This window comes from Chlorocebus sabaeus, chromosome 8, assembly GCF_047675955.1.
Source record: "Chlorocebus sabaeus isolate Y175 chromosome 8, mChlSab1.0.hap1, whole genome shotgun sequence".
In the NCBI taxonomy this organism is placed as follows: domain Eukaryota; kingdom Metazoa; phylum Chordata; class Mammalia; order Primates; family Cercopithecidae; genus Chlorocebus; species Chlorocebus sabaeus.
Genome location: NC_132911.1, coordinates 30,250,855 through 30,278,157, shown reverse-complemented (window position 1 = coordinate 30,278,157; position 27,303 = coordinate 30,250,855). Strand labels below are relative to the sequence as shown.

The following is a 27,303-nucleotide window of genomic DNA, read 5'->3' as shown; positions in this document are numbered from 1 at the left end:
CTGGCTAATTTTTGTATTTTTAGTAGAGACAGCGTTTTACCATGTTGGCCAGGCTAGTCTTGAGCTCTTGACCTCAGATAATCCTCCTGCCGCTGCTTCCTAAAGTGCTGAGATAACAGGCTTGAGCCACCGCACCCGGTGCCCTCTTTCATTTCTGATTTTAGGAATTTGTGTTTTCTCCCTTTTTTCTTGATCAGTTTGGCTAAAGGTTCATCAATTTTGTTGATTTTTTTCTAAGAACCAATGTTTGGTTTCATTGGCTTTTGTGTGTGTGTGTGTGTTTTTTTTTAAATTTATTTCCACATCAATATTTATTATTTCCTTCCTTCTGCTTGCTTTGGGTTTAGTTTACTCTTACATTATTATCTTTTAAACAATGTCAGTCACTTAATTCACAGCTGAAATTATTTAGCTACTTCAAATTGTAATAATTTCTATTGATGTTAATTTTTTACATATCCTGCAAGCTGTTTTAATAACTGATTTTAAAGCAAAGCTTTTTTAAAAATCAAAGTAGGCCTGTCATTCTTATAATATATGTTAGGTTTGTCATTCCATTGAATTTTACTTAGAATTAACTCATCGTAAACAGAAATGTAAAAAACTGTTTTAAACATTAACATAGCCACTCTTAGGCTTAAGCCACTTGAGCCTTTGACCTGCTGAAGAATGTCTTTGCATTTTGTAGTTTAGGCTACAGGTATAGGGTAGCGAATTTCATCTTCCACACAAACAGGTCCTGGTTCAACAGCAGGAAGAGCCTTTCTAGGGCTTACTTCTCTTTGGTTGGCCAGGGTTTTCCCTAACAGTCAGGATAGGATAAACTGTGTTTTGGTAAGAGTCCCAAAAATCTCAGTTTCTTAAAACAACAAAAGCTTGTTTCTCCGTCATACTACATGTTTATCATGGTTTGGCAGGAGTCTTAGCTAGTTATAGTCACTCAAGGACCCAGGCTGATGGAGCAGCTGGTAGCTCAAATGTTTGTGAGCTCTGTGCTAGCAGGAAAATGAGCTCTGGAAGAGCTTGCACTAGCAGCTAAGTGCTGTGGCCTGGAGGTGACACACGTCATATCCTGTCACAGCTCATTGGCCAGAGTTAGTCACAAGTCATTCATTGGCCAAGTTATGTTCCCAACCATAGGGGGCTCTGAAGTGAGTGCTTTCCTTAATGAAGAGAGCTGGAAATATTGGGTGTAAACACTGAAGGCTACCATGCCACTCTAGTTCAGGCCACGATCATTGGATTGCTAGATTAGCTGTTGACCAGGTCTCCTGGTTTAGCTGCTTTCGTGTTCATTCTTCATACGGCAGTGATTTTTCTCATTAGATCATGTTGCTTTCTGCTCAAGCTAATCATTACTGTTTTTTAGATACAGTCAATGTTTTACTGCAGGCCACGTGTCTACCTGATCTGGCCTCTAATTATCTCTTAGGCATGGTATCATACTGTTCTCCTTGTACTCTGTCCTAGTGATACTGACTTGTAGCTCCTCCAACATGCTTTATTTTCTCTTGCCTCTTGGCTTCATATTAATATTCATATTATATCATAATATGCATATTATTTCCTCTTCCTGGAATATTCTTTCTTATCTCCTACCCTCTTTTGGTTCTGTCCTGTTAAAGTTTCAGCTTAAAAGTCATATTATTCTCATTCTTCAGTGTGAATTCAGTGTATAACCTTTGAGTTCCCATAGCACTCTTTCTGACAGAGCTCCCAATGTGCTCCATTGTAATGACATGGTTCCTTGTTTGCCATTCTGCCCTCAGTATCTGGCCCAATTGCTGACATGTAGTATGCACTCGATAAATATTTGTTGGATGACTAAATAAATTACAGCATAGGATGGGGGAGAGAGTTGATAATGTACACTGTTAAAAAATCTGGTTATTAAAAGACTTGCATACTTCCCATCTATTGCCAAGAATCCAACGTTCATGAAAATGTACGTGGTTTTAACAGTGCTCAGTTCCTGGTTACCAAAGTATTTTATATACCCAAGCTTCACAAGTCCTTTTAAAGTTGGTTACGTTATTTGTGTTTCTAATGTGAGAATAAATATTAAAAAAACTTTGTGGAAGAGTTATTTCAGACGGGCAGTTAAGATTCTTTTTTTTGTTGTTTGAGATGGAGTTTCACTCTTGTTGAGGCTGGAGTGCGATGGCATGATCTCGGCTCACTGCAACTTCTGACTCCCAGGTTCAAGTGATTCTCCTGCCTCAGCCTCCCAAGTAGCTGGGATTACAGGGGCCCCACTCCCATGTCTGGCTAATTTTTTTTTTTGTATTTTTAGTAGAGATGGGGTTTCACCATGTCAACCAGGCTGGTCTCGAACTCCTGACCTCAGGTGATCCACCTGCCTCAGCCTCCCCAAGTGCAGGTGTGAGCCACTGCACCCAGCCAAGATTCTTTAAATTGGAAATAACAGATTTCCTCTCTTTACCACACAGTTATTTATTATACACAAAAAATGCCATCAGTAATGGAGATTTAAAAAAAAAGTCTTTTATAATACCTAGTGCTTTTTTTGTCCCCAGAGCCCTCTTAATATACCAGCTATTCTAATTCTCCATATTTGTTTTCAAACCTTACTCATATGTATATTAATTTATAATATCATCAATAATTGTACTAAAACTTTTATATGCTGAATTTATTTTTTACTTTTAGATACTTTTCTATCTTGCCAGGATTTTCAGTTGCCTTTTTGTTGTTGTTGTTGCTGAGATGGAGTCTTGCTCTGTCACCCAGGCTAGAGTGCAGTGGTGTAATCTTGGCTCACTGCAACCTCTGCCTCCTGGGTTCAAGCAGTTCTCCTGCCTCAGCCTCCCAAGTAGCTGGGATTATAGGTGCCCCCCACTGCGCCCGGCTAATTTCTGTATTTTTAGTATAGACGGAGTTTCACCATCTTGGCCAGGCTGGTCTCGAACTCCTGACCTTGTGATCGATCCGCCTTGGCCTTCCAAAGTGCTGGGATTACAGACATGAGCCACTGTGCCTGTCCTTCAGTTGCTTTTTAATAATTCATTAAGTCGATATGCCACATTTAGTTAAAGGCTTAGTTAACTATTTTCCATTTTTTGTTATTTTGAGTAATGCTGTTGTAAAAATCTTTGTACTTTGAGCTTTTTATATTTGAACTAAGTGCTCAGGATACATTTCCAGGAGTGGCATTTCTGACTTAGGGGTAGTATAGTGGTTAAGAGCATGCTTTGGTTTGCTCATGGGTGATAGCAAAATAGTGTTAGGGTCACAAAATATATAGCCCTTGGAATTCAAAGAAATAAAACTACCATATTTCTCAACAGGTGTTGAGTGGCCGTATCTTTTGACCTTTTTTTTTTTTTTTTTTTTTTTGGTATTTTGACCTTTTTTTTTTTAGTCTTTCTGCCTTGGTTATCTTAGCCTTTGAGGTATAAATAAGAGAGGTAAAATGAAAGAACAAACTCAGGAAATGAAGGGGTGTAGTAGTAAGTTTTAGTTTGAAAATAGACTAGGCCTTTCCTATATCATGCATTTCTAACTAAACAGTAAGTCAGTTTTGTGATAATTTTATGCAAATATATATATAAGTGGAAGTATTTTACTTTGGGCTTAGAAACACATTTTAAATAGCATTTTTGTTACCAACACACTATTTTTTGGTCTACGTGAATTGGTTAGGTATAAAATTATCTTAGCATCATTAGCCTTGCTTGTGTTTTCCAGCTTACCTTTCTTTTGCTGTTTAATATTGAACTCTAGGAATCTTTTATCCAGTTTTCGAAGTGTCAGTATTAAACAGATTGATAAATTCACATTTTTGAAGTTTTACTGTATATTTAATGACATGGCTACACACAGAAGCAGTGCATATTTAACTTGTTTTTCCCCTTCTACTAGAAATCTTTTAACTTTTCAGTCAGAATTTGTTTTGTAGCAACAGTTGGCTTCAGAAGATTTTTTTTTCTCGGAAGAGGTTGAGCTGCTTTCAGAGATTTTGTTCATCTTCTGTAGAGTGTTAGACCACTTCAGTTTCACGTTTTCTGATGTTGTCCATCATGCTTCTAAGAGGGTTGGGTTCACTTTTCAAGTCTTTCACGGTTTTGTTTTTTACACAGCAGCAGCAGTCAAGCACTTCATAAAGGAAAGCCAGCACCACTAAAGATACCACTGTAAATATAAATAAAAGCAGGATGACAAAGCAGGCAGTGTTCCAGTTGTCATGGAAAGGGTAAATTTTTTGAACTTGAAAACCAAGGTACTGATAAACAGAGGTAGTGGTTTCATTCCAGAGGCTGGAAGCCATTCTTAGAGATTCCACTTCTTATATTGCTCTTTTGAATCTATAAAAAAGGTAGAAAATGAATTTATGTAAGCAAACTACAGATCTATTAATTCAAATCTCAGTAGTAAGATTTCTTAGTAAATTTGTATAGGCAAGATGAATCTTCCTTAATTAATGCCTAAATGGTCGTTTTGATTTTTTTTATATATCTGGGCCAACGTACTTAGTAAACCATACCCTGTTTTTTAATGTATATTATTTGCTAGATGAATATATATATATATTTAAGATTCAGGCCAGACATGGTGGCTCACGCGTGTAATCCCAGCACTTTGGGAGAGCGAGGTAGGCAGATCACTTGAGCCCAGGAGTTCAAGACCAGCCTGGTCAACATGGCGAAACCCGTCTCTACAAAACATACAAAAATTAGCCAGGCATGGTGGTGCGTGCCTATAGTCCCAGCTGCTTGGGAGGCTAAGCCAGGAAGATTGCTTGAGCCAGGGAGGCACAGGTTGTGGTGAGCCAAGATCGTGCCGCTGCACTCTAGCCTGGACAATGGGAATGAAACCTTGTCTCAAAAAAAAAAAAAAAAAAAAAAAAATTCTTATACAGAAATTAACTGCTAATGGGAGGGGAAAAGGCAGCTGAATTGATTTAAAACTTGATTAAAGCAGTGGTCAGTGAGCTATTATCTACAACAAATCTTGGCGTTTTAAGGTTATGTTCTTCAAACTGCCCCTGGAAAAGCTTTTATCATTAGCCTTGTGGATTCTTCTTACCTTTTTGGTTCAGTGTATTTCTGTCTCCTGTTTCCCCTCCTTTAAACTTTGATGACAGTTTATCTGTTGATCTGAATCAGGAAATAGTGGCTGAGTGAAAAATAGTAGAGAAAGAAAAGCCAAATAATGCCAGTTTTCAGAATGAGGATAATAAAATTTTAGCTTAGAGTTGTCTGTGAAGAGACCCTAATCTTGGGGTTGGAGATGTTAGTCTTAAATGTTTCGTATACCTAAGTGACCCATAGACATAAATATTTTTAAAAACAGACAAATTCAGCCCTCCCAAAGGTATCAGTTATTAAATTATTGTTCCATTTCACAAAATAAGCTAGTGAGTTCAAGTTTCAGTGTTCTTGAATTAAGTTTAGCTCTTGTTGACCTGGTACTTGTTAGCTCTTATATGGGGACTGTTAGAATCAAAGATTTGTTAGTATGGAACTACAGTAATGAGGAACTAAATTAGTTTTTACTATCTTGATCTCTAACAAATATTTTAACACTTAGGTTTTAAAAATTATAAAATAACCTGTGCACTAAGAACATTTTGGAAATAAGAGAAAAAATGTAGTTCCACTTCAATAATTTATCGATTGTCATTCTGTATGCTTTTTCTTTACTACTAAGTTGTAAACAGGATTTTATTTTTATAACAAATGCTTATTGATTACCTAATGTGTACCAAATATTTTTGTAAATTCTGGAGATACCTTGTGTGTGAGAGTGTTTCATTTAACGAAAACTACAAAGTAGTATGAACCCCATGTACTTTATTTTTTTTTTTCTTACTAGCCTTGTAGATACAGGGCCTCAAAAATTGGGTTAAGACTTAGAATTGTTCCTCTCCAAAGAAATCTTTAGTAAAAGGTGAGAGAGTTGTATGATCTGAAGAGAAACCAGAGTATCCCATGTGCTTTTTTTTTTTTTTTTTTTTTTTTTTTTTTGAGACAGAGTCTTGGCCTGTCCCCCAGGCTGGAGTGCAATGATGCGATCTCAGCTCACTACAAACTCTACCTCCTGGGTTCAAGTGATTCTCCTTCCTCAGCCTCCTGAGTAGCTGGGGTTACAGGCGCATGCCACCATGCCCGGCTAATTTTTGTATTTTTAGTAGAGATGGGGTTTCACCATGTTGGTCAGGCTGGTCTCGAACTCCTGACCTTGTGATCCACCTTCCTTGGCCTCCTAAAGTGCTGGGATTACAAGGCGGGAGCCACTGTGTCCCCGGCCTCCCATGCACTTATAATTCAACTTCATTCATCAACTCTTGGCCCATCTCTACCTCTACCCGTTTGTTTCCACCCCATTGGCTTTTTTAAAGCAAATTCAAGACATTCACCTAGAAATATTTCAGTGTATATCTCCCAATGGTGAGGACTCTATTTTTAAACATAACCACAGTATTATTGTCACACCCCAAACTCAAAGCCATAACAATATAATTCCTTAAATTTCTTTGTTTTCTTAATAAATAAAAAATTTTGGGTTGATAAAATTATGTTTTCTAAGGGTTTTGTTTTCTTAGGTTTACTTTGTGAATCACTTCACCTCTGGATGGACTTGCCTCCTTCCTTTTTTCCTGCATTTTGAAGGTTAAAGTGATGATCTGAGCCAGAAGTAAAGACTTAAATACATGTTTTCTTTTGGATTTAAGAATCCTGTTTTATCGTACTTGGTGATCCTTTGTCTTGAAGTTAGAGACAGACTGATGGGCAGTAATAGAATCAATTGCTTCTTTTAGTTCAGGATCATGCAGAAATACATGGTGTGGAACAGAGATGTGTAACTTCCTATTACATTACAGTTTTTTCAGACTATACTCAGCGTTTCAAAACTTATCCTTTGGCCGGGCGCGGTGGCTCACGCCTGTAATCCCAGCACTTTGGGAGGCCGAGGCGGGTGGATCACAAGGTCAGGAGATCGAGACCATGGTGAAACCCCGTCTCTACTAAAAAATAGAAAAAAATTAGCCGGGCGCAGTGGCGGGCGCCTGTAGTCCCAGCTACTGGGGAGGCTGAGGTAGGAGAATGGCGTGAACCCGGGAGGCGGAGCTTGCAGTGAGCCGAGATTGCGCCACTGCACTCCAGCCTGGGCGACAGAGCGAGACTCCGTCTCAAAAAAAAAACAACAAAAAAACAAAAAAACAAAAAACAAAAAAAAAAACTTATCCTTTTATCCTTTGTATTTCCTCTTCAGAGTACTTCTTATAGAAAGTAGGGATGCTACCTTGCACAGTTCCAGGGAGCACCATTTATATTGTGTTGTGGGGTGCCATTCATGTAGAATATGATATAAGTGGTACCCCTTGTGTAATGTGAATATCATAATAGGCTACAGCCCCTTCAACTTCTGGCTTGTTGCTGCCTCTAATTCTCATCAGCATGCACACAAATATTCAATTAACTCGTAGAAACTTATTTTTATTTTTTTGAGACAGAGTATCAGTCTTGTTGCTCAGGCTGGAGTGCCATGGCGTGATCTCGGCTCACTGCAGCCTTCCCCTCCTAGGTTCAAACGATTCTCCTGCCTCAGCCTCCTGAAGTAGCTGGGATTACAGGCGCCTGCCACCATGCACAGCAATTTTTTTTTTTTTTTTGGTATTTTTCGTAGAAATGGGGTTTCACTATGTTGGCCAGGCTAGTCTTGAACTCCTGACGCCAGGTGATGTACCCACCTTGGTCTCCCAAGTGCTGGGATTACAGGCGTGAGCCACCACGCCTGCCCAGAAACTTATTTAAATGGAGACAAAAGTTAGATCCTCTTTGACCCAGCTTCCCCAATAGAGTAGTGTCATGCATACATGCCCACATTCAAATGCCTTAAAAATGCTCAGCTTTTGGAGATCCTTTAAGATTTTTAGCACTGCCAAAATACAGATATTCCAGTGAGGGGTAGCATACATTATTTTTACTTAAGTGTAAATGAGTTTCAGGCCATTTTTGAAGAACAGAGTTAATGAGAGTTAGAGGGAGAAGAACAGACCTTTCGGGAAACCCAGTGCGCCGCACTTGTGTGGGTGGGCAAAGAGCAGAAGGAATTGCTTGAGCATCTATCCAGTCACTTTACCTGGGCTAGTTGAGGATCACCCCAGCATTTATGGAAATATTCCTTAGACTTTCTGTTAAGGCCTTCCAGGTCGAACCCTTTTTAAAATCTGGAAATTTCTTTTGAATCCTTCTCTTCTAAACCTGGCATTAGAAGTAACTGCAAGGAGAAGGATGATAGAGAAAAGAGAGTAGAGAGAAGCAGTTCCTACATTCTGCCTCTCAGATTAGTTTAATCTGCCTTATTGGTGAAGTTAATGTTAATTTAAAATGTTTACTATTGATTTAAGTAACATCATTATAGTCATTTTTTATTTATTTATTTATTTTTTAGACGGAGTCTCACTCTGTTGCCCAGGCTGGAGTGCAATGGTGCAATCTCGGCTCACTGCAACCTCTGCCTCCTGGTTTCAAGTGATTCTCCTGCTTCAGCCTTCCTGGTAACTGGGATTACAGGCACCTACCACCATGCCTGGCTAATTTTTGTATTTTTACTAGAGACAGGGTTTTACCATGTTGGCCAGGCTAGACTCGAACTCCTGATTTCATGTGATCTACCCACGTGAGCCACCACACCTGGCCTTATTATAGCAATTTTATTTTTATTTTTATTTTTGAAACGGAGTCTCGCTCTGTTGCCCAGGCTGGAGTGCAGTGGCGTGATCTCGGCTCACTGCAAGCTCCGCCCCCCCAGGTTCATGCCATTCTCCTGCCTCAGCCTCCTGTGTAGCTGGGACTACAGGGGCCTGCCACCACGCCTGGCTAATTTTTTTTTGTATTTTTAGTAGAGACGGGGTTTCACCTTGTTAGCCAGGATGGTCTTGATCTCCTGACCTCGTGATCCGCGTGCCTCGGCCTCCCAAAGTGCTGGGATTACAGGCGTGAGCCACCACGCCCGGCAGCAATTTTAAATAAATAAAAGTGCCTCTCAGTTGTGTCTCCTTAACATAATGTCCCTTTAGTGTTTTTTCTTTTCTTCTAGAAATTGGCTATATAAATCTATAACTTGTATCTGGTTGAAATTATGCTGAAGTCATTACTTTGTATTTTAATTTATTGTGAGTAGACCTTTTTTGTTTGTATTGACTTTTGGGGAGAAGTTATAAAGATCAAGTTGCCATTTCAAAATGGAATTTTAGAATGGGCCGGGCACAGTGGCTCACACTTGTAATCCTAGCACTTTGCGGGGCTAAGGCGGGCGGATCACCTGAGGTCAGGAGTTTGAGACCAGCCTGACCAACATGGAGAAACCCAGTCTCTACTAAAAATACAAAATAAGCTGGGCATGGTGGTGCATGCCTGTAATCCCAGCTACTTGGGAAGCTGAGGCAGGAGAATCGCTTGAACCCGGATGGTGGAGATTGCGGTGAGCCAAGATTGTGCCATTGCACTCCAGCGTGGAGTGAAACTCCATCTCCAAAAAAAAAAAAAAAAAAGATATCTTATCTACTTTTGAGGTACAAGTGAACTGCTTAAAATATTTTCAGGTCCCCTGGCCTCAAAAATAGAAAGAGACAGTCAGGAAGGCAGACAGATACATAACTAAATTCAGTTATTTGAGGTTAACTACTTGTGTCCATTAATGAACTATTCTTCTGGTTAAATTAATATGGTATATCCACACAATTGAATCATAGGTAACTGAGTTTTAGGAAAGATATTTAGGATATGTTCTTAAGTGAAAAAAACAAGGTGTAGGACAATGTATATAGGAAAAGGGGAAATATATACTCTTATTTGCTTGTATCTGTACAGAAATCTTGGAAAGACCTACAAGAAATTAATCACAATGATGGTGTGGATGGGGATCCATAGGGAGGAGAGTGAGGCACAGGGATATGTTTGAGGCTTCTTAACCTGTACCTTGTGTTCTTTTGTTTTTTTCAACCATTTGAATATATTATTTATGTGAAACCTAAATAAATAATCAATTTTTAAAAGGAGAAATAAAAAGTACTATTCCTTATTCTTGGCTCTTTTAAAAGTCTATTGTTAGCCAACAATATGGAGTAGTATGGAGAAACCATTCTTTTATTCCTTTCCTTTTTTTTTTTTTTTTTTGGCTTTTCTCCTTTAATTCAAAAAGATAAAATCCCTTTGTACTTTCAAAATGTAACACATCTAGTTAAATCAACTATCAATATTGACTTATTTGATGCACTATAATACAAAACTTTAGCCTAATAAAACTTATAAAGTACTGCTGAGTATTCCTTTGCTTTCTTAATAAACCTGCTTTCACTTAAAGCCTGTTGTTTATGTATCTATTTAATGCATTTATTGAGTATTCTGGGTTCCAAAAAATTCAAATTGGGATTAGGAAACACTGTCATTTTTATTAGACTGTATACTTTATTCACACATAAAAATGCTTATAATAATTATGCTTGGCCGGATGCAGTGGCTCATGCCTGTAACCTCCGCACTTTGGGAGACTGAGGCAGGAGGATCACTTGAGCCCAGGAGTTTGCTTTCGGTTTGAAACAGTCTGGCTCTGTCACCCAGGCTGGAGTGCAGTGGCACAATCTTAACACATTGCAACCTCTGCCTCCCGGTTCAAGCGATTCTCCTGCCTCAGCCTCCTGAGTAGCTGGGATTACAGATGTGTACCATCACGCCCAGCTGATTTTTGTATTTTTAGTAGAGATGGGGTTTCACCATGCTGGCCAGGGTGGTCTTGAACTCCTCACCTCAGGTAATCCACCCACCTTGGCTTCCCAAAAGTGCTTGGATTACAGGCGTGAGCCACCGTGCCTGGCCAAGCCCAGGAGTTTGAGACCAGCCTGGGCAATGTGGGGAGGCCCTGTCTCTACAAAAATAAAAATTAGCTGGGCATGATAACCTGCGCCTGTAGTCTCAGCTACTTGGGAGGCTCAGGTGGGAGGATAGCTTGAGCCTAGGAGGTTAAGGTTGTAGCGAGCTGTGATTTCTCCACTGCACTCCAGCCTGAGTGATAGAGTGAGTCCCTGTCTCAAAAAAAAAACCAAAACAAAACAAATTACGCTTGTAATGACTATGGGTAACACCATAGGCCACCTCCAAAGGCACTTATATGCTTTGCTGGAAGTGTATAAGCAGTTTAAGAAAGTGTATAGGTCAGGTTTATGTTGTAAATGATGATGATTTGTCTTGTGAGTGTATTGATAACTGAACGGCTCAAAACATTGATTGATTGTTAGCTTCTGGGCATATCTGAAAAAAGTAAACACTGTAATATGGAGTCATTTACCACCTTAAATTTAGTGTGGCACGTCTTTCAAAGTATGGTAGAGCTCTAGTAATTTTTGATGTTTAATTTAGGGTAAAGGCTAAATCTTCCTTTCATGGATTAGGCATAATTAAGCATGCAGAAAGAAATATACCATTAGACCTGTAGTCCTAGCACTCTGGGAGGCTGAGGTGGGCAGATCACCTGAGGTCATAAGTTCAAGACTGGCCTGAACAACGTGGCGAAGCTCCATCTCTACTAAAAACACAAAAATTAGCGGTTGTGATGGCAGGCGTGTGTAATCACAGCTTCTCAGGTGGCCAAGGCAGGAGAATCTCATGAACCTGGGTGGCAGAGGTTGCAGTGAGCCACGACTGTGCCACTGCACTGTAGCACTCTAGCCTGGGCAATAGAGTGAGACTCCGTCCCCCCCCGCCAAAAAAGAGAAATATATCATTAGGATTTTCTCCTATCCTGAGACTTAGTTTTGAAATTAAAATGTAAGTTTATATTAAGCAAATGCTATAAACATTCTTTATGAAAAACAAGAGAAAATCGTGTTTTTGTAGAAAAAGTAAAACAGTCTTTTTCTGGACTTCCCTACCCATGCTTTATAATTTGATTACAGGAATGGGGAGCTTTAAAGTAAATCACATAATTTTTTTTAGTGTGTGTGTTTTAGTTTTGTTTTATGTTAATTTTGATATGTTTTCTCCCATTTCCAAAGGCCCTAGTGGAGTGTTGATGGGGATGGGACTTGGAACTGTTCTGGAATTTTTGGGTTGCCAGATGAGAATAAAATTATGCTCTTGCTGTATTTATGGTAAAAGCCTTTGAATTGAATTCTCAAGTGCTTTTAAGCATATCACTTTGAAATGTGATCAATTAATTGTAATAGCCTGTAAATATAGAGCAACTCACTTAATTTAAGCTCTGGAACTTAGGCCATGTCTCTAGTCAGTTTGGTGAAACAGCAATGAGTCTCCATCTGTGCTAACAATAGACATATTCCTAGCAAAATGTAGGCTGATGATAAGAGTGTTAAAACAATGTGGGTGGTAGGGGTTTCTGTTTACAGTTTACCTGAAATTTGAGTTGTAAGTTAACTGTTTTATTTGACAAAGTTATTTTTATTTTATCTGAGACTTTTCTTTGGTGCTTGTGTACTTTCTGTAGCAAGCACAAATGGTTTCTAGGTAATTAACCCCACTGTGCTGAACGTGGACAGATCTAATATCTTGTTACAGCAACCTCTGGATTTTGCAGGGGATACTTTGCTCAGGCTAACTGAATGCCGACTAAGAAAAGTAATAGAAATTATGAAGGAAAAAAAAAACCCTTTAAAGATTAAATAAACTTACTGGCAAGGTAAAAGGGCAGAAGTTGGCTCTTTAGGTCAGATATAGTATGTGTCCTGGAGTTCTAACATCTAGTAAATAACTAAATTTTCATGCTTGAATAGTATAAAATTAGAAATTTGGTCAGCAGTTGATACTAATTTTTAATAGACATGAACGATTGCTCTGAGCCACGAAGATAATCTTGTTACCTAGAACGGTACTTACTCTCCTTTCTTAACTGGTTCTTCTTAGGACATATTTTTATTTTAAAATGCAGCTTATCAAAAGGACTTACTTTATTTATTTTGAAGATCAGTTTAAGAATGACTGCAACATTATGTTTAAATGGTGTGATAAATTGATATCAAAAATGAAAGGCTATTTAAGAAGGTTTTTGTTTAATAGCATGACTTGTATATTATGAGAGGTAAATTTCACAGTGAAGAATTATTTTATTTAAAATGTTAAGGAAGTCTGAAGCTGTATAAATTATCTGGTTGTAGTATAATACAGCCCATTTTGCAATACCTTTTATGGTCTTTTATATAAAAATTGTGATAATTTCTTAGCGTTCTCTGCATCTACGTTCAAAGTAAAATAAAAATAATTTTGGAGTATATTCTCATATTCTAAAAAATGTAACAAAGTTTCTTATAAGTAACTGTTTTTTAGCAGCCAATATCATTTGCACATAGAATCAGAAAGCTTTAGTCTGGGATTTGCTTTTGGTCTAGGTTTTTCTTTAAGAAAAATCCTTTGTTAAGACAGACCAAACTGCAGAAATGAAATCTCTCAGAGAAAATGAAATTAGCAAGTAACCAGTTAAAATAAAAAGCTGTGGTTTACTGTAAGGTCTGGATATAGATCAGGTTCATGTAAAATGTAATGAATTTTCCATTAAGGCACAGATGGTAAGGGTGCTTATCAAATAGCACAAGGCAGTCTTCATATTTTCATAATAAAATCCTACCAAGCAGTGAAACGAATACATTGCTTTTTCTTGATATTTAGTAGTAGCAAAGCTTTCTGGTTGATTTTTCAGGGTAAAATATTTTCCTATTGCATCATAAGGACATGTACCACTAAATAAAAAAGATCATATAAACCTACCTCTTGTCTGAGAGGATGCTGTTGAAGCGATGGTATCGTCTGTTTGTAATGCAGTCTAGTGCACAGCCAAGATGGAGCTGTGCTTCTATTGGTCGAACCACAATGGAGCTGACAGTTTCCTCTATGTTCATTTGCATTAAGTCTTGCCACCCTTAAGAGTAAATCATTCATAAACTTGAATAGAACTGTCTGGGGTATCAACTGTCATCCCTTCTCCTTTATTTTTTTGTTCTTAATCTAAATTCCTATATAGGAATTTGTGAGTTACTAACAAATTGATGATTCTTTAGTTTTTCATTATAAAATTTCAGATCCTTCAGTGAATACTTCAGTGCTAGGGCTGGAAGGTAATGTCGGGAGAGGTAGTAACCTAGGAAACAAACAGTCCAGGTTTGCCAGCCTGATATTTCCTTCAGAAAGTGTGCATAAAATCTCATGTATTTTTATTTTCTTGTTCTTCCTTTTCTTTCGTTACTTGTTCCATATATAATTTTTGCCCTCTGGAAGTGGTTATTTCCATGTGGTGGTTTGATTTAGGAGGAATTATGAAGGGAAAGAATTGACTTTTAGCCCTGCAAGTTGGAAAAGGGCTCGTTTAGGTAAATACACTACGTGCCTTCAAAAAATAGTCTCTAAAATGTAGATGGCAAAGTGATCTCTAGGTTGGCTCTTTAGAGACAAGAGTATTTTTAGTTACTGTGTATTATTTAGAGTTGTGGTCTAAGCACAGCAGAATGAAGGTTTTTAATTATGGGAGTGGCTGTTACAACAGCAGCAGACCAGGTACATGCTATGTAGACTTGCTTTTTAAAATTACAGATGAAGGCTGGGCGCAGTGGCCCATGCCTGTAATCCCAGCACTTTGAAAGGCTGAGTCGGGTGAATCACAGGGTCAGGAGTTCAAGACCAGCCTGGCCAAGATGGTGAAACCCTGTCTCTACCAAAACTACAAAAATTAGCCAGGCACGGCAGCAGGCGCCTGTAATCCCAGCTACTCAGGAGGCTGAGGCAGGAGAATTGCTTGAACCCAGACGGCAGAGATTGCAGTGAGTTGAGATTGTGCCACTGCACTCCAGCCTGGGCGACAGAGACTCCATCTCAAATAAAGTAAAGTAAAATAAAATAAAACAAAATAAAATAAAATAAAATGAAATAAATAATCTGGCACATTAGTTTCTGGGACTATATAGGAAGTCATGGAAGTATCTGTATTATAGTCATTCATTCAACAAATATTTATTGAGTGTTTACTAAGCTTGACATTAAGTTAGTAGTAGATACTAGAGACATAAGCATCATGTCTCATAAGCACAACTGTATGTGATTCATAATTGGCCATTTGTGTGGTGTTTGTCCTTAATATATTGTCATCTCTTTTTTTCATAGTCTTCCCAGTTGTGTACAGTATGGGGTAAGCTTAATATTATTTTACTAAATTTAAACAAGGAAACATTAAATGTGCAGTCACAGATTTCTGTACTTGGACAAAATGGCCAGTTTCAGATGGAATAATCTGTGTGTAAAGGCTGTTTATCACAGGGTTTACACTGGATTTGAATCTACTCTGCTGCTTACTACCCTCAATTTTATTGTGTTTAAAAGGGGACAGTAATACTTCTTAAGTTGGATTTTTGGGAGGGATTACATATGAGTATTTACCATGGCGTTTAGCAGATAATAAAGTTACTTTTATTATTACAGATATGCTGAACACCTTTGGAAAATGAACTACATAGGCTTTATTTCATAATTGAAATAGTTTATGGAAAAGTACCTGTAAGGCATTCTTTTTTTTTTTTGAGACAGAGTCTCGCTCTGTCACCAGGCTGGAATGCAGTGGCGCTGTTTCGGCTCACTGCAACCTCCAACTCTCCGGTTCAAGTGATTCTCCCGAGTAACTGAGACTACAGGTGTGTGCCATTATGCCCAGCTTATTTTTGTATTTTTAGTAGAGATGGGGTTTCACCATGTTGGCCAGGATGGTCTTGGTTTCCTGACCTCATGATCTGCCCACCTCCGCCTCCCAACTTTAAGGCATTCTTAATGTTATTGTTACTTTTGGAAAAACGGTAGACTTCAGTATGCCAATTAATTAAGATTGTAACAAAGTTAGTTTTAAAGGAAAATTGCAAATGAATTTTCATTTTAGTCTCAAAAAAGCATACTCAATAAAGACTTCACTAATCTCAAAGGATTATTATATTGCCATCTAGAAACTGTTCTTTTGGATCTCTGACAGTTGTTACATTTGACTTGTGGTTGTTCTAATGCAATCTTTTGTTTAAATTATTATTACCAGTCTGGTGCCAGAGATTGGTTCTCCCCTCCCCTTTTACTTAACCTCTCTCTTTGTGGATCAGCCACATGGGAACTTTATAATATCTGATCTCATGCCTTGCTAATAGAATGTGTACTTCTAAAATGTTTTTCTAGTATTTCTGATGGATTTTTTACTGTTCCTGCTTATGACTAATGGAATGCGTTTGTGATGCAATGGTGACATTAGGGTTTCTTCCTATAAGAATGCAACAAAGTGATAGATGTTCTGAAACAAATGATTTTTTTGTACAGGTTTTTCCACACCAGATAGAGAAGGAGAGGGGGATGTTTCTCAAAGTGGGTGGGCAGTGCTGTGATGCTTTTTAAAGTAAGCATCCCTGTTTATGCAGTGGCAGTGCCTATGGCTTTTTATTCCTAATTTATCTGTAAAGTTTACTTTAAAATAATTGCGGTTTCTTTTTTTCTATTTGTTTCCATTAATTCCTTTTTTTTTTTTTTGGTCTTAAATTGGTAAGCAGAAATTGATGTAATAATTGAACTTTTCATCACTCAGAAGTAATCTACTCCTAGTGTTAGCTTTATGGATGGGATTGAGGTTTGTATTGTTCGCATGTTTAATAAACTGTACTTCTGATTATGGAGCGAGTCTAATCAGAATTAAGATAAGAATGAGATAAAGGGGAAAGGGGCCCGGTGCGGTGGTTCACACCTGTAACCCCAGCACTTTGGGAGGCTGAAGTGGGTGAATCTCTTGAGCCCAAGAGTTTGAGACCAGCCTGGGCAACATGGTGAAACCCCATCTCTACAAAAAAATACAAAAATTAGCCAGGCATGATGGTGTGCACCTGTAATCCCAGCCTCTCAGAAGGCTGAGGTGGGAGAATCACCTGAGCCTGGGAAGTTGAAGGTGCATTGAGCTGTGATTGTGCCGTTGAACTCCAGCCTGGGCAATGGGAATGCGACCCGTCTTAAAAAATATAATAAAAAAGAATATGATAAAGATACTTATAAAGTAATTGTGTTTTGGTGCTTTTAAGTTATTTATACTTTGTTTCTACCCTTAGTGAGAAAATTGTAGTTTAATGTATATACTCAAAGATTTTGTATTTTTCACCAAAATTTTACGGGGTAGAATATACTAGATGAAAAACTCAAGAAATATGTTATCAGCATGAAAATTATCTTAGCTGCTCAAGAGTCATAATCACGTATAATATGACGATGTTATTTTGAACTTCATTTCCAGATCATAGCAATGGATCATTTAACTTGAAAGCTCTGTCAGGAAGCTCTGGATATAAGTTTGGCGTTCTTGCTAAGATTGTGAATTACATGAAGGTAAGTACTTTTCTCAAATAAAAGTCCTATTTAACTTTTTGGCAAAAGAAGGGGATTAGGGTTTTCAGAAGTTAAATTTCTGTATACACCAAAATTTATGAAAATTGTGCATTTTCAATATGTGCGTTTTATTGTATGCCAATTATACCTTATATTAATTTGGTATTGTGGCAAGTTACCAAGGTATATTTAATCTGCATTAACTCAAGGGTACAATTTAAGCGCACCGTTTCACTTAGTAAGAGTGTACCTAGGCAGTAGATATATCACCTCTTAATGAATACCGTCTGGCAAAACCAATGGGAGAATGTGATTGATTTTTCAGGATATTGCTTCCATTGATGTGAGAAGTAAGAAGTACATAGTTCTGGCAGATGGTGTGATGGCTTCTCTGTATCTTGGAGGAGAAAATTAAGTCTTAGAAAAACAATGACCCACAAAAGAATTAGAATTTAATGTTTTGGTAGAAGATTTAGTATTTTTTGAATACTAAGTTTTGATCATGTAAGATTTTGTCTTTAGTTTCAATCTTTTTTTTTTTTTTTTTTTTTTTTTTTTTTTTTTTTTTTTTTTGAGACAGTCTTGCTCCATTACCCAGGCTGGAGTGCAGTGGTGCGATCGTCGCTCACTGCAGCCTTGAACTCCTGTTGTCGAGTGATCCTCCTGACTCAGCCTCCCGAGTAACTGGGACTACAGGCATGTACCACCATGCCTGGCTAATTTTCTTATTTTTAGAAGAGACGAAGTCTCACTGTGTTGCCCAGGCTGGTCTCGAACTCCTAAGCTCATGTGATTTTCCCACCTCAGCCTCCCAAAGTGTTTGGCTTACAGGCATAAGCCACTATGCCCGACCAAAACTTTGAACCTTTTTTTTTTTTTTTTTTTTGAGATGGAGTCTCGCTCTGTCACCCAGGCTGGAGTGCAGTGGCCGGATCTCAGCTCATTGCAAGCTCCGCCTCCCGGGTTTACGCCATTCTCCTGCCTCAGCCTCCCGAGTAGTTGGGACTACGGGCGCCCGCCACCTCGCCTGGCTAGTTTTTTGTGTTTTTTAGTAGAGACGGGGTTTCACTGTGTTAGCCAGGATGGTCTCGATCTCCTGACCTTGAGATCCGCCCGTCTCGGCCTCCCAAAGTGCTGGGATTACAGGCTTGAGCCACCGCACCTGGTCAGACCAAAACTTTGAATCTTAACTAAATTTATTAAAGTGGGATTTCATTTTTAGCTAAGATGTAATTTCAAATTTGCTCCCTTCTTCTGCCAAACTCTTAGTCACAATTAGTTACTAGTTGCATCTCTTGAAAAAGTCAGACAGTACTATATTTGTTATTTTAATTTCATCCATCTGTTGGTTAAAATATGTATCAGATTTTTAACTGTGCTAAGGCTTTCTTTTGTAATTTAATAGACTTGGTGTCTAGCTGAGTCTAAATTCTGTGGCTTGTATTTGAGTTATAGTATAAATATGTTAGTTTATAACTCCCCATTATTAAATAATATATTTTGACACTTTAAGTATTCACCATTCATTCATTTCATCCATTTATTCCCCCACATGGTAAGCAGTTACGAAAATCTATTTGCTATTTAGGGTACTAATGGTGGGAATACCCAGAAAAAAATGCACACCCTCAGGGCTGTCACTCTGTTGAGGGAGACTAACATTTAAGTGCCATGTTTTTGCTACTCTGTTAATATGGTCTTCACTTCCCTATGTGGCTTACTTATAACTTCATCTGTCTTAGAAAGTGAACTTCAGAATTTTTGCACGTGTTCCCTACAATTTGAAAAACTGTGTACCCCTTTGTACATATTTGAGATGATAACTACACTATATTAGCAAAGTTTAAATAGTGGCACTATTCAAGCAAAAATTTAAATGATGACCAGAAATATGGAATTTCTGGCATATTGTAGTATTTCAATAAAATGCATCACTTTTAAATTTATCTAATAGAATCTAAATGTCATTATTTAAAAGTATAAAAACAAACTCCTTTAGTGATTGGGAATTTTAATTATTTTTTCTTTGAATATTTATGTCCCATCTGTTATCCCTTTGAATTTTATCCAAATGTTATATATTTTTATCTTTAAAATCATTTATTGATCATCTGTCAAACTTTTCTGCCACAATAATATGTAAATAAATTGAAATTTAAAATGTTTTTCCTATGACCATAAAGCTCTTAAGTGTTAAAAATAACTTACGGTTTGAGTTACTTTTCCAATTATTACTGGTGCACAGTTGATTAGAATAACATACATAGATTAAAATTTTGATTAAATTCACTTTGTATCAGAAATTTATTCTTGAATGAAATGAATGCAGCTGTTTCCTCTCTTCCTCCATTAGTTCTTGTGTTTGGCAAATCGCTTCCTGTTTTGAGATTTTGTAGATTTTAAGTGCTTAGACATAAATGTTCAAATATATAAGTTAATTCTAATGGAAATTTTGTGGTATCAAAATCTTCCAAGTTATATGTAAAAAATCACTAGTGATTTTATCATCAAGCATCCTTCAGTTAATACTTCTGTTAGGTTCTTCTTCAGTTTTATTGAAAGCAAAAGAATGGAAACTACCCAACTTGCCAAAGGATTTGTTACCTAGTGCTTAACCATTTATTTTCTTAGCTTCTAGGAAGCATATCAAAAAGACTTTCACAAGGCTTACCAAATGTCTTATATCGGTTCCCCTCCCTCCCTTCATAGGTACTTTCTTTAAAAATCTGATATATTCAGAAGCAGTTGAGAAAATAGAAATACTATTAATTGTAATATAGCTTTGCTAATTTTTTTTATTACAATTATGCGTTTAAAATGTATTTTTGTGAAAACCTTTAGGATGAAGGTTTAGCTTGTTCAGTTTTTAGAAAATATCTCCTTGTTAACAAAGCCAGTCTCCATTGTCAAACCAACGAACCATAACAAACTTGCTTTGAATCATAAAATTTTCCTGTTTTAAATTTCAAATAAACAGATTACCAGATATTTTGGATAATATGAAAACCACTGAGGAATAAATTATAGAATGTATACTGAAAGATACTAAGGTATTTGAGATGAAAATTATGTGGCTTAAAAAGAATTACAGTAATTTGTCAATTTTTATAATTAAACATTTCTGTGCTGCTTGTCACATTAGATTAAGCTAAAATATGAAGCAAGGGATATGATAAAAGTTGTGTTATTTATTTATTTTTGAGACAGGGTCTTACTCTGTCACCTAGGCTAGAGTGCATTGGCACCATCCTGGCTCACTGCAGCCTCGATCTCCTAGCCTCAAGTGATCCTCCCACCTTAACCTCCCAAGTAACTGGGACTACAGGCACATGCCACCATGCCTGGCTAGTTTTTGTATTTTTTTTTTTTGTAGAGACAGGGTCTCACAGTGTTGCCCAGGTTGGTCTTGAACTCCTGGGCTCAGGGGATCCCTCAAGTGATCCGCCTGTTCTCAGCCTCCTGAAGTGCTGGGATTACAGGTGTGAGCCACTAGACCTGGCCTGTTACTCCCTTTTAAATGTGTGTTCCTGAATCTTCTGATCTCTGATTTCAGCTATTAGGTATAAATAAAAGGGAATGAATCAGAAATAACTTTACATTTTTATTTGGGTAATTAATGAAAGAGATACCTACTGCTTAAAACTACTCAGTTTGACAGCATATCTTTTTGTCAGTAGGAGGTAGAAATATTAAACTGTTGAAAAACTATAGAATTGACTAATTAGAATAAAACTTTAACGATATGATCTGACAACATAGATTTTAACTAACGTATTGAGTAATGCACACTCAATCTAAAGTAATTTCTATATAGTTTTTATCTGTGACTTTTATATAGCACAATTTGAATGACTTGGCAGTCCCGGAAAGTATTTCTGTTGTATTTAAAGGAATCAGCCTCCCTAATTGATATTGTTCTAGCTCTCTGAATATGCTTTTTCTTCAAGCTAATAAATATTCAAGGAATGAGTTTTGAGAATTACTTATATTTAAACTCTCGGCCCAGCCCAGTGGCTCACACCTGTATTGTCAGCACTTTGGGAGGCTGAGGCAGGTGGATCACTTGAGGCCAGGAGTTTGAGACCAGCCTGGCCAACATGGTAAAACCCCGTCTCTACTAAAAAATACAAAAAAAAATTAGCCAGGTGTGTTGGTACATGCCTGTGATCCCAGCTACTTGAGAGGCTGAGAATCACATGAGTCTGGGAGGTGGAAATTGCAGTGAGCCAAGGTCGCACCACTGTACTCCAGCCTGGGTGACACATCAAGACCTTGTCGCTCATAAAAAATAAGAATTCTTGAAAAAATATTTCTTTTTATCTATATTTTTTTAACTAGTGTTCTCTTTGCGTTGCTTTTATCGTACTCTCTCCCTAATAATAATGTGTTCTTGGACAATACTGAGTGGAGGTGGGACTGTCGGGGGAATGGTTGTTAAAGGAAACTTTAAACAACTGCTCACAGATTATGATATATTAGAATGTTCCAGCAGGGGCCAAAATATTTTAAACTCTTTGAAAAATACGTGACTGGAAAAGACAAGAAGCCCAGTAATGGATAGTTTATGGCACCTCAGTTATTCTTGAATGCTTCCCTGAAACCGTTTTTTTGGCTTATCTGTTTGTTTGGGTCCCTAGAGTTTATTATTCCTTGAGGCTGTGTACCATAAATTCTGAATGGAGGTGAGATTTGTACTTTTTTTGTGGCGGGCGTGGGAGCTGGAAGGTAAAGAGGGGAAGGGCTTATTTTGAAAGGGAAGGCGTACATGTGGAAGGTATCTGTAAACAGATTCTTGGAAAGTCTCCTACTGTCTCTTGTGTACCTTTAGAAAGAAAGCAAAAGACAGACAACAGAAATGCGCCTTATAGTTTATTTATTTAATAGGGAAACTGTTTAATTGCTAAATGAGAATGATTTGGAAGCTATGTGGAAAAAGTTCCATGGGAGGCATTAGATAGGTACAGTGAGATTTCCAGCAGATAGTGATAACTTTGGACAAAGTGCTAAATAGAAAGATGAAAGGCAGATACAGGAACTTCAGGGTCATAATACTAAGAACATGCAGTGGGCGGACAAACTGCCCCCCTCATCTCACCAGCTCCTGAGATGGTTACTGTAATACCATAGCTCAGTAATTTACGTTGGAACAGTAACTGAGACATCAAAAAAGATTAAATTATGTTCAGTGACCTGGTTAAGATGAAAGAAGAACTTCATGGTTTATTTTAGGAGGATTTTTACAGAAATAGTTGATGTAAAACAAATTTTATTGCTTAAAGGTGTAAGTTTTAAAAGCACTCCAAGTTATCTCAAAAATCCCCTTAGGATGCCTCTTCATATGAGACAGCACTTTAATTCTCAAATTAAGGGTATACTTTATTTTTGATAAAATGATTTTTCTCTTGATTTCAGCATTATTCCTTATGTCTGTTATGTAAAACACTGTGTTGAAAAATCTGGGTTAATTTGGCTTATTCTAGCTTAGTGTTCCTCCAGTGTCATTCTCCAACCAGTATCAGCATCACCTGGGAACTTTTTAGAAATGCAAATTCTTGGGCCTCTTTCAGACCATTGAATTTGAAACTCTGTGAGTATAGCTCAACAGTCTTTTCTTTTCTTTTTTTTTTTTTGACACGGAGTCTCGCCCAGGCTGGAGTTGCAGTGGTGCAATCTTGGCTCACTGCAAGCTCCGCCTCCTGGGTTCATGCCATTCTCCTGCCTCAGCCTTCCGAGCAGCTGGGACTACAGGCACCTGCCACCGTGCGTGGCTAATTTTTTTGTATTTTGTTAGTAGAGACTGGGTTTCACTGTGTTAGCTAGGATGGTCTTGAGCTCCTGACCTCGTGATCTACCTTCTTCGGCCACCCAAATGAGCAACAGTCTTTTTTTTTAAAAAGCCCTTCAAGTGCTTGTGATACATGCTGAAGTTTGAGAACCACTGGCCTAACTTCTGTCTGAATTACTTCTGACAGTTATTTTTGAATTGAGAAACTCTGGAGTCCATAGACATTAAATGAAATAGGGTTGGGTCAAGAATATGGATCTATTTCCAGTTTTAAATAAAGTATTTAAATTATATGACAGTATCTCTACTAAATACAGGTGTAAAAATTTTTAAAAAGATGTGAACAAATTTAATCTGTTCAAATATAAGATATGAATATATATGTCCATAGATCTGATAATACATTGCGATGGAGTAAAGTTTAGGAATGTATGAGTGGTTAATATTTGAAAATTAATTAGTGTAATTTATATTAACAGAATAAAGAAAAATCATGACCTTAGTGGTTGTAGAAAAAGTTGCTGGTAAAGTTTTTTTTGTTTTTTTTTTTTTGGATTTTCTTTTTTGAGTTAGAGTCTCACTCTGTCGCCCAGGCTAGAGTGCAGTGGCGCTACCTTGGCTCACCACAACCTCTGCCTCCCAGGTTCAAGCGATTCTCCTGCCTCAGCCTCCCAAGTAACTGGGATTACAGGCATGTGCCACCACACCTGGCTAATTTTTTGTATTTTCAGTACAGATGGGGTTTCACTGTGTTGGCCAGGATGGTCTTGATCTACTGACCTCATGATCTGCCCGCCTTGGCCTCCCAGAGTGCTGGGATTACAGGCGTGAGCCACTGTGTCTGGCCTCTGGTAAGATTTAATACCAATTTATGATAAAAACTTGTAGCAAATTAGTAGAGGCAAAGTTCCTCAATTGAGCCTTTCTCAATCTTCTTACTCTGGAGGAACCCTTAAGATAATTTTCAGGTCTCAGAGAACCCAGGCAAAGAATTGCTATACCTCCAGTTCACATATATTAAGCTTATCAGTAAGTTGTGGATATGATAAGTTAGTAATAATTGTCAGTGCCCTTTTGACAGGAGAATATTTTTGTATTTGCATTTATTTTGCCCAACTTATTAGCCTGCTGTTGTGTGTGTGGTTGCTCCCTACTCCCCAGAAAGGATCTCCACTCTTATGCAAGTCAGTACTTTAGGCAGAGGAAACCTCAGTTTTTTTCTTTTTAAAAATTTTCTGCTTGATTTCTTTTTTCACCTGATCAAAGTAGGCAACTTATTTGTTCTCAGTTGGGCAGAAGCTTGAGATAAGAAAGGAACCTTTACCCAGGTTCACATTTGTGTTGAAAGAGGGGTAAAGTATTGTTCAATTTTGTGTTTTAGTTCTTCCAGGTGGTTTTCGAGAATGCTTCAGAGTTGCTGGTATCCTTCCTCACTTTCAGGCCCAAACAGCATTACAAGGTTTCCTTTGCCACATGGTTTTTCCAGAGATTCAGTTTTCCTTTGAAATCCAAATGTCTTGTCGCTTGAAGTCAAAACATTTTTTTAAAACTTGTTCAACTGGTTCATATTATTTTTAAAAGTCTGCTAAGAGGCTAGCTCCTGCAGTCACTCTTCATCTTCAGAGCACTCAGTAAAGGATGGCCTACAATTTTCTTGAAAGTACTTCTGTAATTCAACTTTCAGCTTCAGCGTTCTGTTGAGAATACCTCCTATGCTGAGCCACTGGATTTCTGTATGTAGCAGGAGATTTAGGTGCTCAAGTCTACTGGTCTGTGTTTAATAAAGCGAATCATTTTTAAACATCATTCAAGATTTTTTTTTAATAGTGATGGGGTCTTACTATGTTGCCAGGCTGGTCTTAAATTCCTGGCCTCAAGCAGTCCTCCTGTGTTGGTCTCCCAAAGTGCTGGGATTATAGGTGTGCGCCACTGCACCTGGCCCATTCAAAGCATCTTAAATTTTATTTCCAAGGATTTTTGATGCTAGTACTGCTCTGAAAAAAGCAATGCCATGATTTTTTTTTTTTTTTTTTTTTAAAACAAGAGAGATAAAACCTTGCCGTGAGCCAGCCATTAATGGGGAACATCACTGTAGATGCCAACGCAGTTTCTCTAAGATAGACTTCTTGTTTCTAGATATGAAGACACCACATTGAATATGTCATGCCCTTTGTTTATGGTAGTTTTTTGCAGCACAAAAATTATTCTTGAAATTCAGCATTGTTTAAAAAAATTTACAAGACATATATCTTGAAATCTGTTGGTTTGTCAGCCCGGATAAACAAGCTGTTTCTCAGTTTATTAAACAAACCTCTTAGCATCATGTGACATGTCATCAATTTGTCAACTTATCATACTGTTTGAGAGTGGAACCTTTTCAGTTTCTCATGCTGTGCATTTTACTACCTGTCATTTAACATGCTGACATGATTAGGTTCCCATCAGTGGTGTGATTCTACCCCCTATGCCCCCTTTTTGGACAATAAATTCTGCTACTAATAACATGCTTTATGAGCCTTTTCACTGAATGTGATTTAAAAACAAAAACAAAAAAAATGAAGAGTTTTACTCTGAGATTCCAGTAAGTACTTGACTTGTCCAGTAGCTATGATTTCTGTTTCAGTGATTTTTCAGTTTTGCTGGAGTCATAAATTGTTTGCCACAGATGCTGCACATTGGAATAGGACACTTTGGATTACTAACCTATTGAAGTTCATTGATAAGTAGTTTTCACTGAAGTGGTGGACTGTTCTATATTTCTTGCTGTGTTGGTGCAGTAAAATGGCCCAGAAGATTATAGTTCTTTATTACTTGCCTTATTAGAATTGTTCCTGGGCCTAGGTTTGGAATTCTCTTCTCTCATAAATTGTATCTTCAGAAATCATCACACTGGACTGTCAGACATGTGTAAAAGACATAGATGCTAATATGTTATAAAACTAAAGGGAATAGTAACTGAGAAAGTTGAGAAAAATATGAAAACTTCACAATACATTTTACTTTTTTTTTTCTTTTTTGAGATAGAGTCTCACTCTGTCATCAGGAATGGAGTGCAGTGGCGTGATCTCGGCTCACTGCAACCTCCGCCTCTCGGGTTCAAGCGATTCTCCTGCTTCAGCCTCCCGAGTAGCTGGGACTACAGGTGTGTGCCACCACGCACGGCTAAATTTTGTATTTTTAGTAGAGACGGGGTTTCATCATGTTGGCCAGGATGGTCTCGATCTCTTGACCTTGTGATCTGCCCACCTTGGCCTCCCAAAGTGGTGGGATTACAGGCGTGAGCCACCACGCCCGGCTACATTTTACTTTTATTGCTACATAATCCATGTTTTGCAACATTTCAGAGTGGTAAGAGGCAGTTGAATCTTGGTGTGTAAACATTCCTTGTTTAGAATGAATGTTTTCCTTAGATTTTCTGTTATACCAGTAGAGCTTGTTTGGTCCTGTAAGTCAGTGGCACTGTGTGAAGGAAGGTTGGAGGATGTAATTTGGAAAGGGAGCTGCTGACATTGTCAGCCTACTGTGCTTTTGTTTGTGCCATATAGAGCTTACCAATTATCAGTGGCCTAACTGCCCCTGTTGCATCAAAAATGGATAGTGGCAGGCTGGGAACGGTGACTCACGCCTGTAATCTCAGCACTTTGGGAGGCCGAGGCGGGTGGATGACTTGAGGTCAGGAGTTTGAGACCAGTCTGGCCAACATGGCGAAACCCATTCTCTACTAAAAATACAAAAATTACCTGGGTGTGGTGGTGCACGCCTGTAATCCCAGCTACTTGGGAGGCTGAGGCACAGGAATCGTTTGAACCCTGAAGGTGGAGGTTGCAGTGAGCCGAGATCGTGCCACTGTACTCCTGCCTGGACAACAGAGTGAGACCCTGTCCCTTAAGAAACAAACAAACAAACAAAAACAGATAGTGCCTTCAGCAAAGTGAACATAGCCCTCGTTGCACACTACCACATGGTGCTAAAAGATTCCTTATGAAACCATTAGTTTGGCTGTTCAGTAGTTGCCTGTTACTGTGAGCACTAGCATCATATGGTGTAAGAAGTTAAAAAAACATTTATTTTTTAAAATCACGATTTCTTGTGAAACCCTAGGGTTTTGTGGAATGCTGGTTGAGAAACCCAGTGGTAAGAGGGTAACTACGAAAACCT

The 27,303-nt window shown here is 38.0% G+C and overlaps 2 protein-coding genes and 1 non-coding gene across 6 annotated transcripts in view; 1 reads left to right on the top strand and 2 right to left on the bottom strand.

Moving 5' to 3' along the window:
• GTF2E2 (general transcription factor IIE subunit 2) overlaps positions 1-27,303 on the top strand; it is an 82,547-nt gene that overhangs the window by 8,634 nt on the left and 46,610 nt on the right. For both annotated transcript variants that reach the window (XM_007962095.3, XM_007962096.3), the window contains exon 3: positions 17,269-17,360. In XM_007962095.3, coding sequence (XP_007960286.1) covers positions 17,269-17,360 — 92 coding nt within the window. The remainder of the gene's footprint in view (positions 1-17,268; positions 17,361-27,303) is intronic.
• SMIM18 (small integral membrane protein 18) lies at positions 3,794-13,885 on the bottom strand. 3 transcript variants are annotated; one of them, XM_007962092.3, is made up of 3 exons: positions 13,743-13,883; positions 5,047-5,136; positions 3,794-4,325 (listed from the first exon to the last, which is right to left on the bottom strand). In XM_007962092.3, the coding sequence occupies exon 3, from the start codon at positions 4,286-4,288 to the stop codon at positions 4,001-4,003; it is 288 nt and encodes a 95-aa protein (XP_007960283.1). In that variant the 5' UTR covers positions 4,289-4,325; positions 5,047-5,136; positions 13,743-13,883; the 3' UTR covers positions 3,794-4,000. The 3 variants fall into 3 exon arrangements, with proteins under 3 accessions (XP_007960283.1, XP_007960284.1, XP_007960285.1); XM_007962093.3 differs by having other exon boundaries at positions 5,047-5,117; XM_007962094.3 differs by lacking the exon at positions 5,047-5,136 and having other exon boundaries at positions 13,743-13,885.
• LOC119618938 (U5 spliceosomal RNA) lies at positions 5,835-5,948 on the bottom strand. The gene has a single exon (XR_005235285.1). It is a non-coding gene; the product is annotated as a U5 spliceosomal RNA (small nuclear RNA).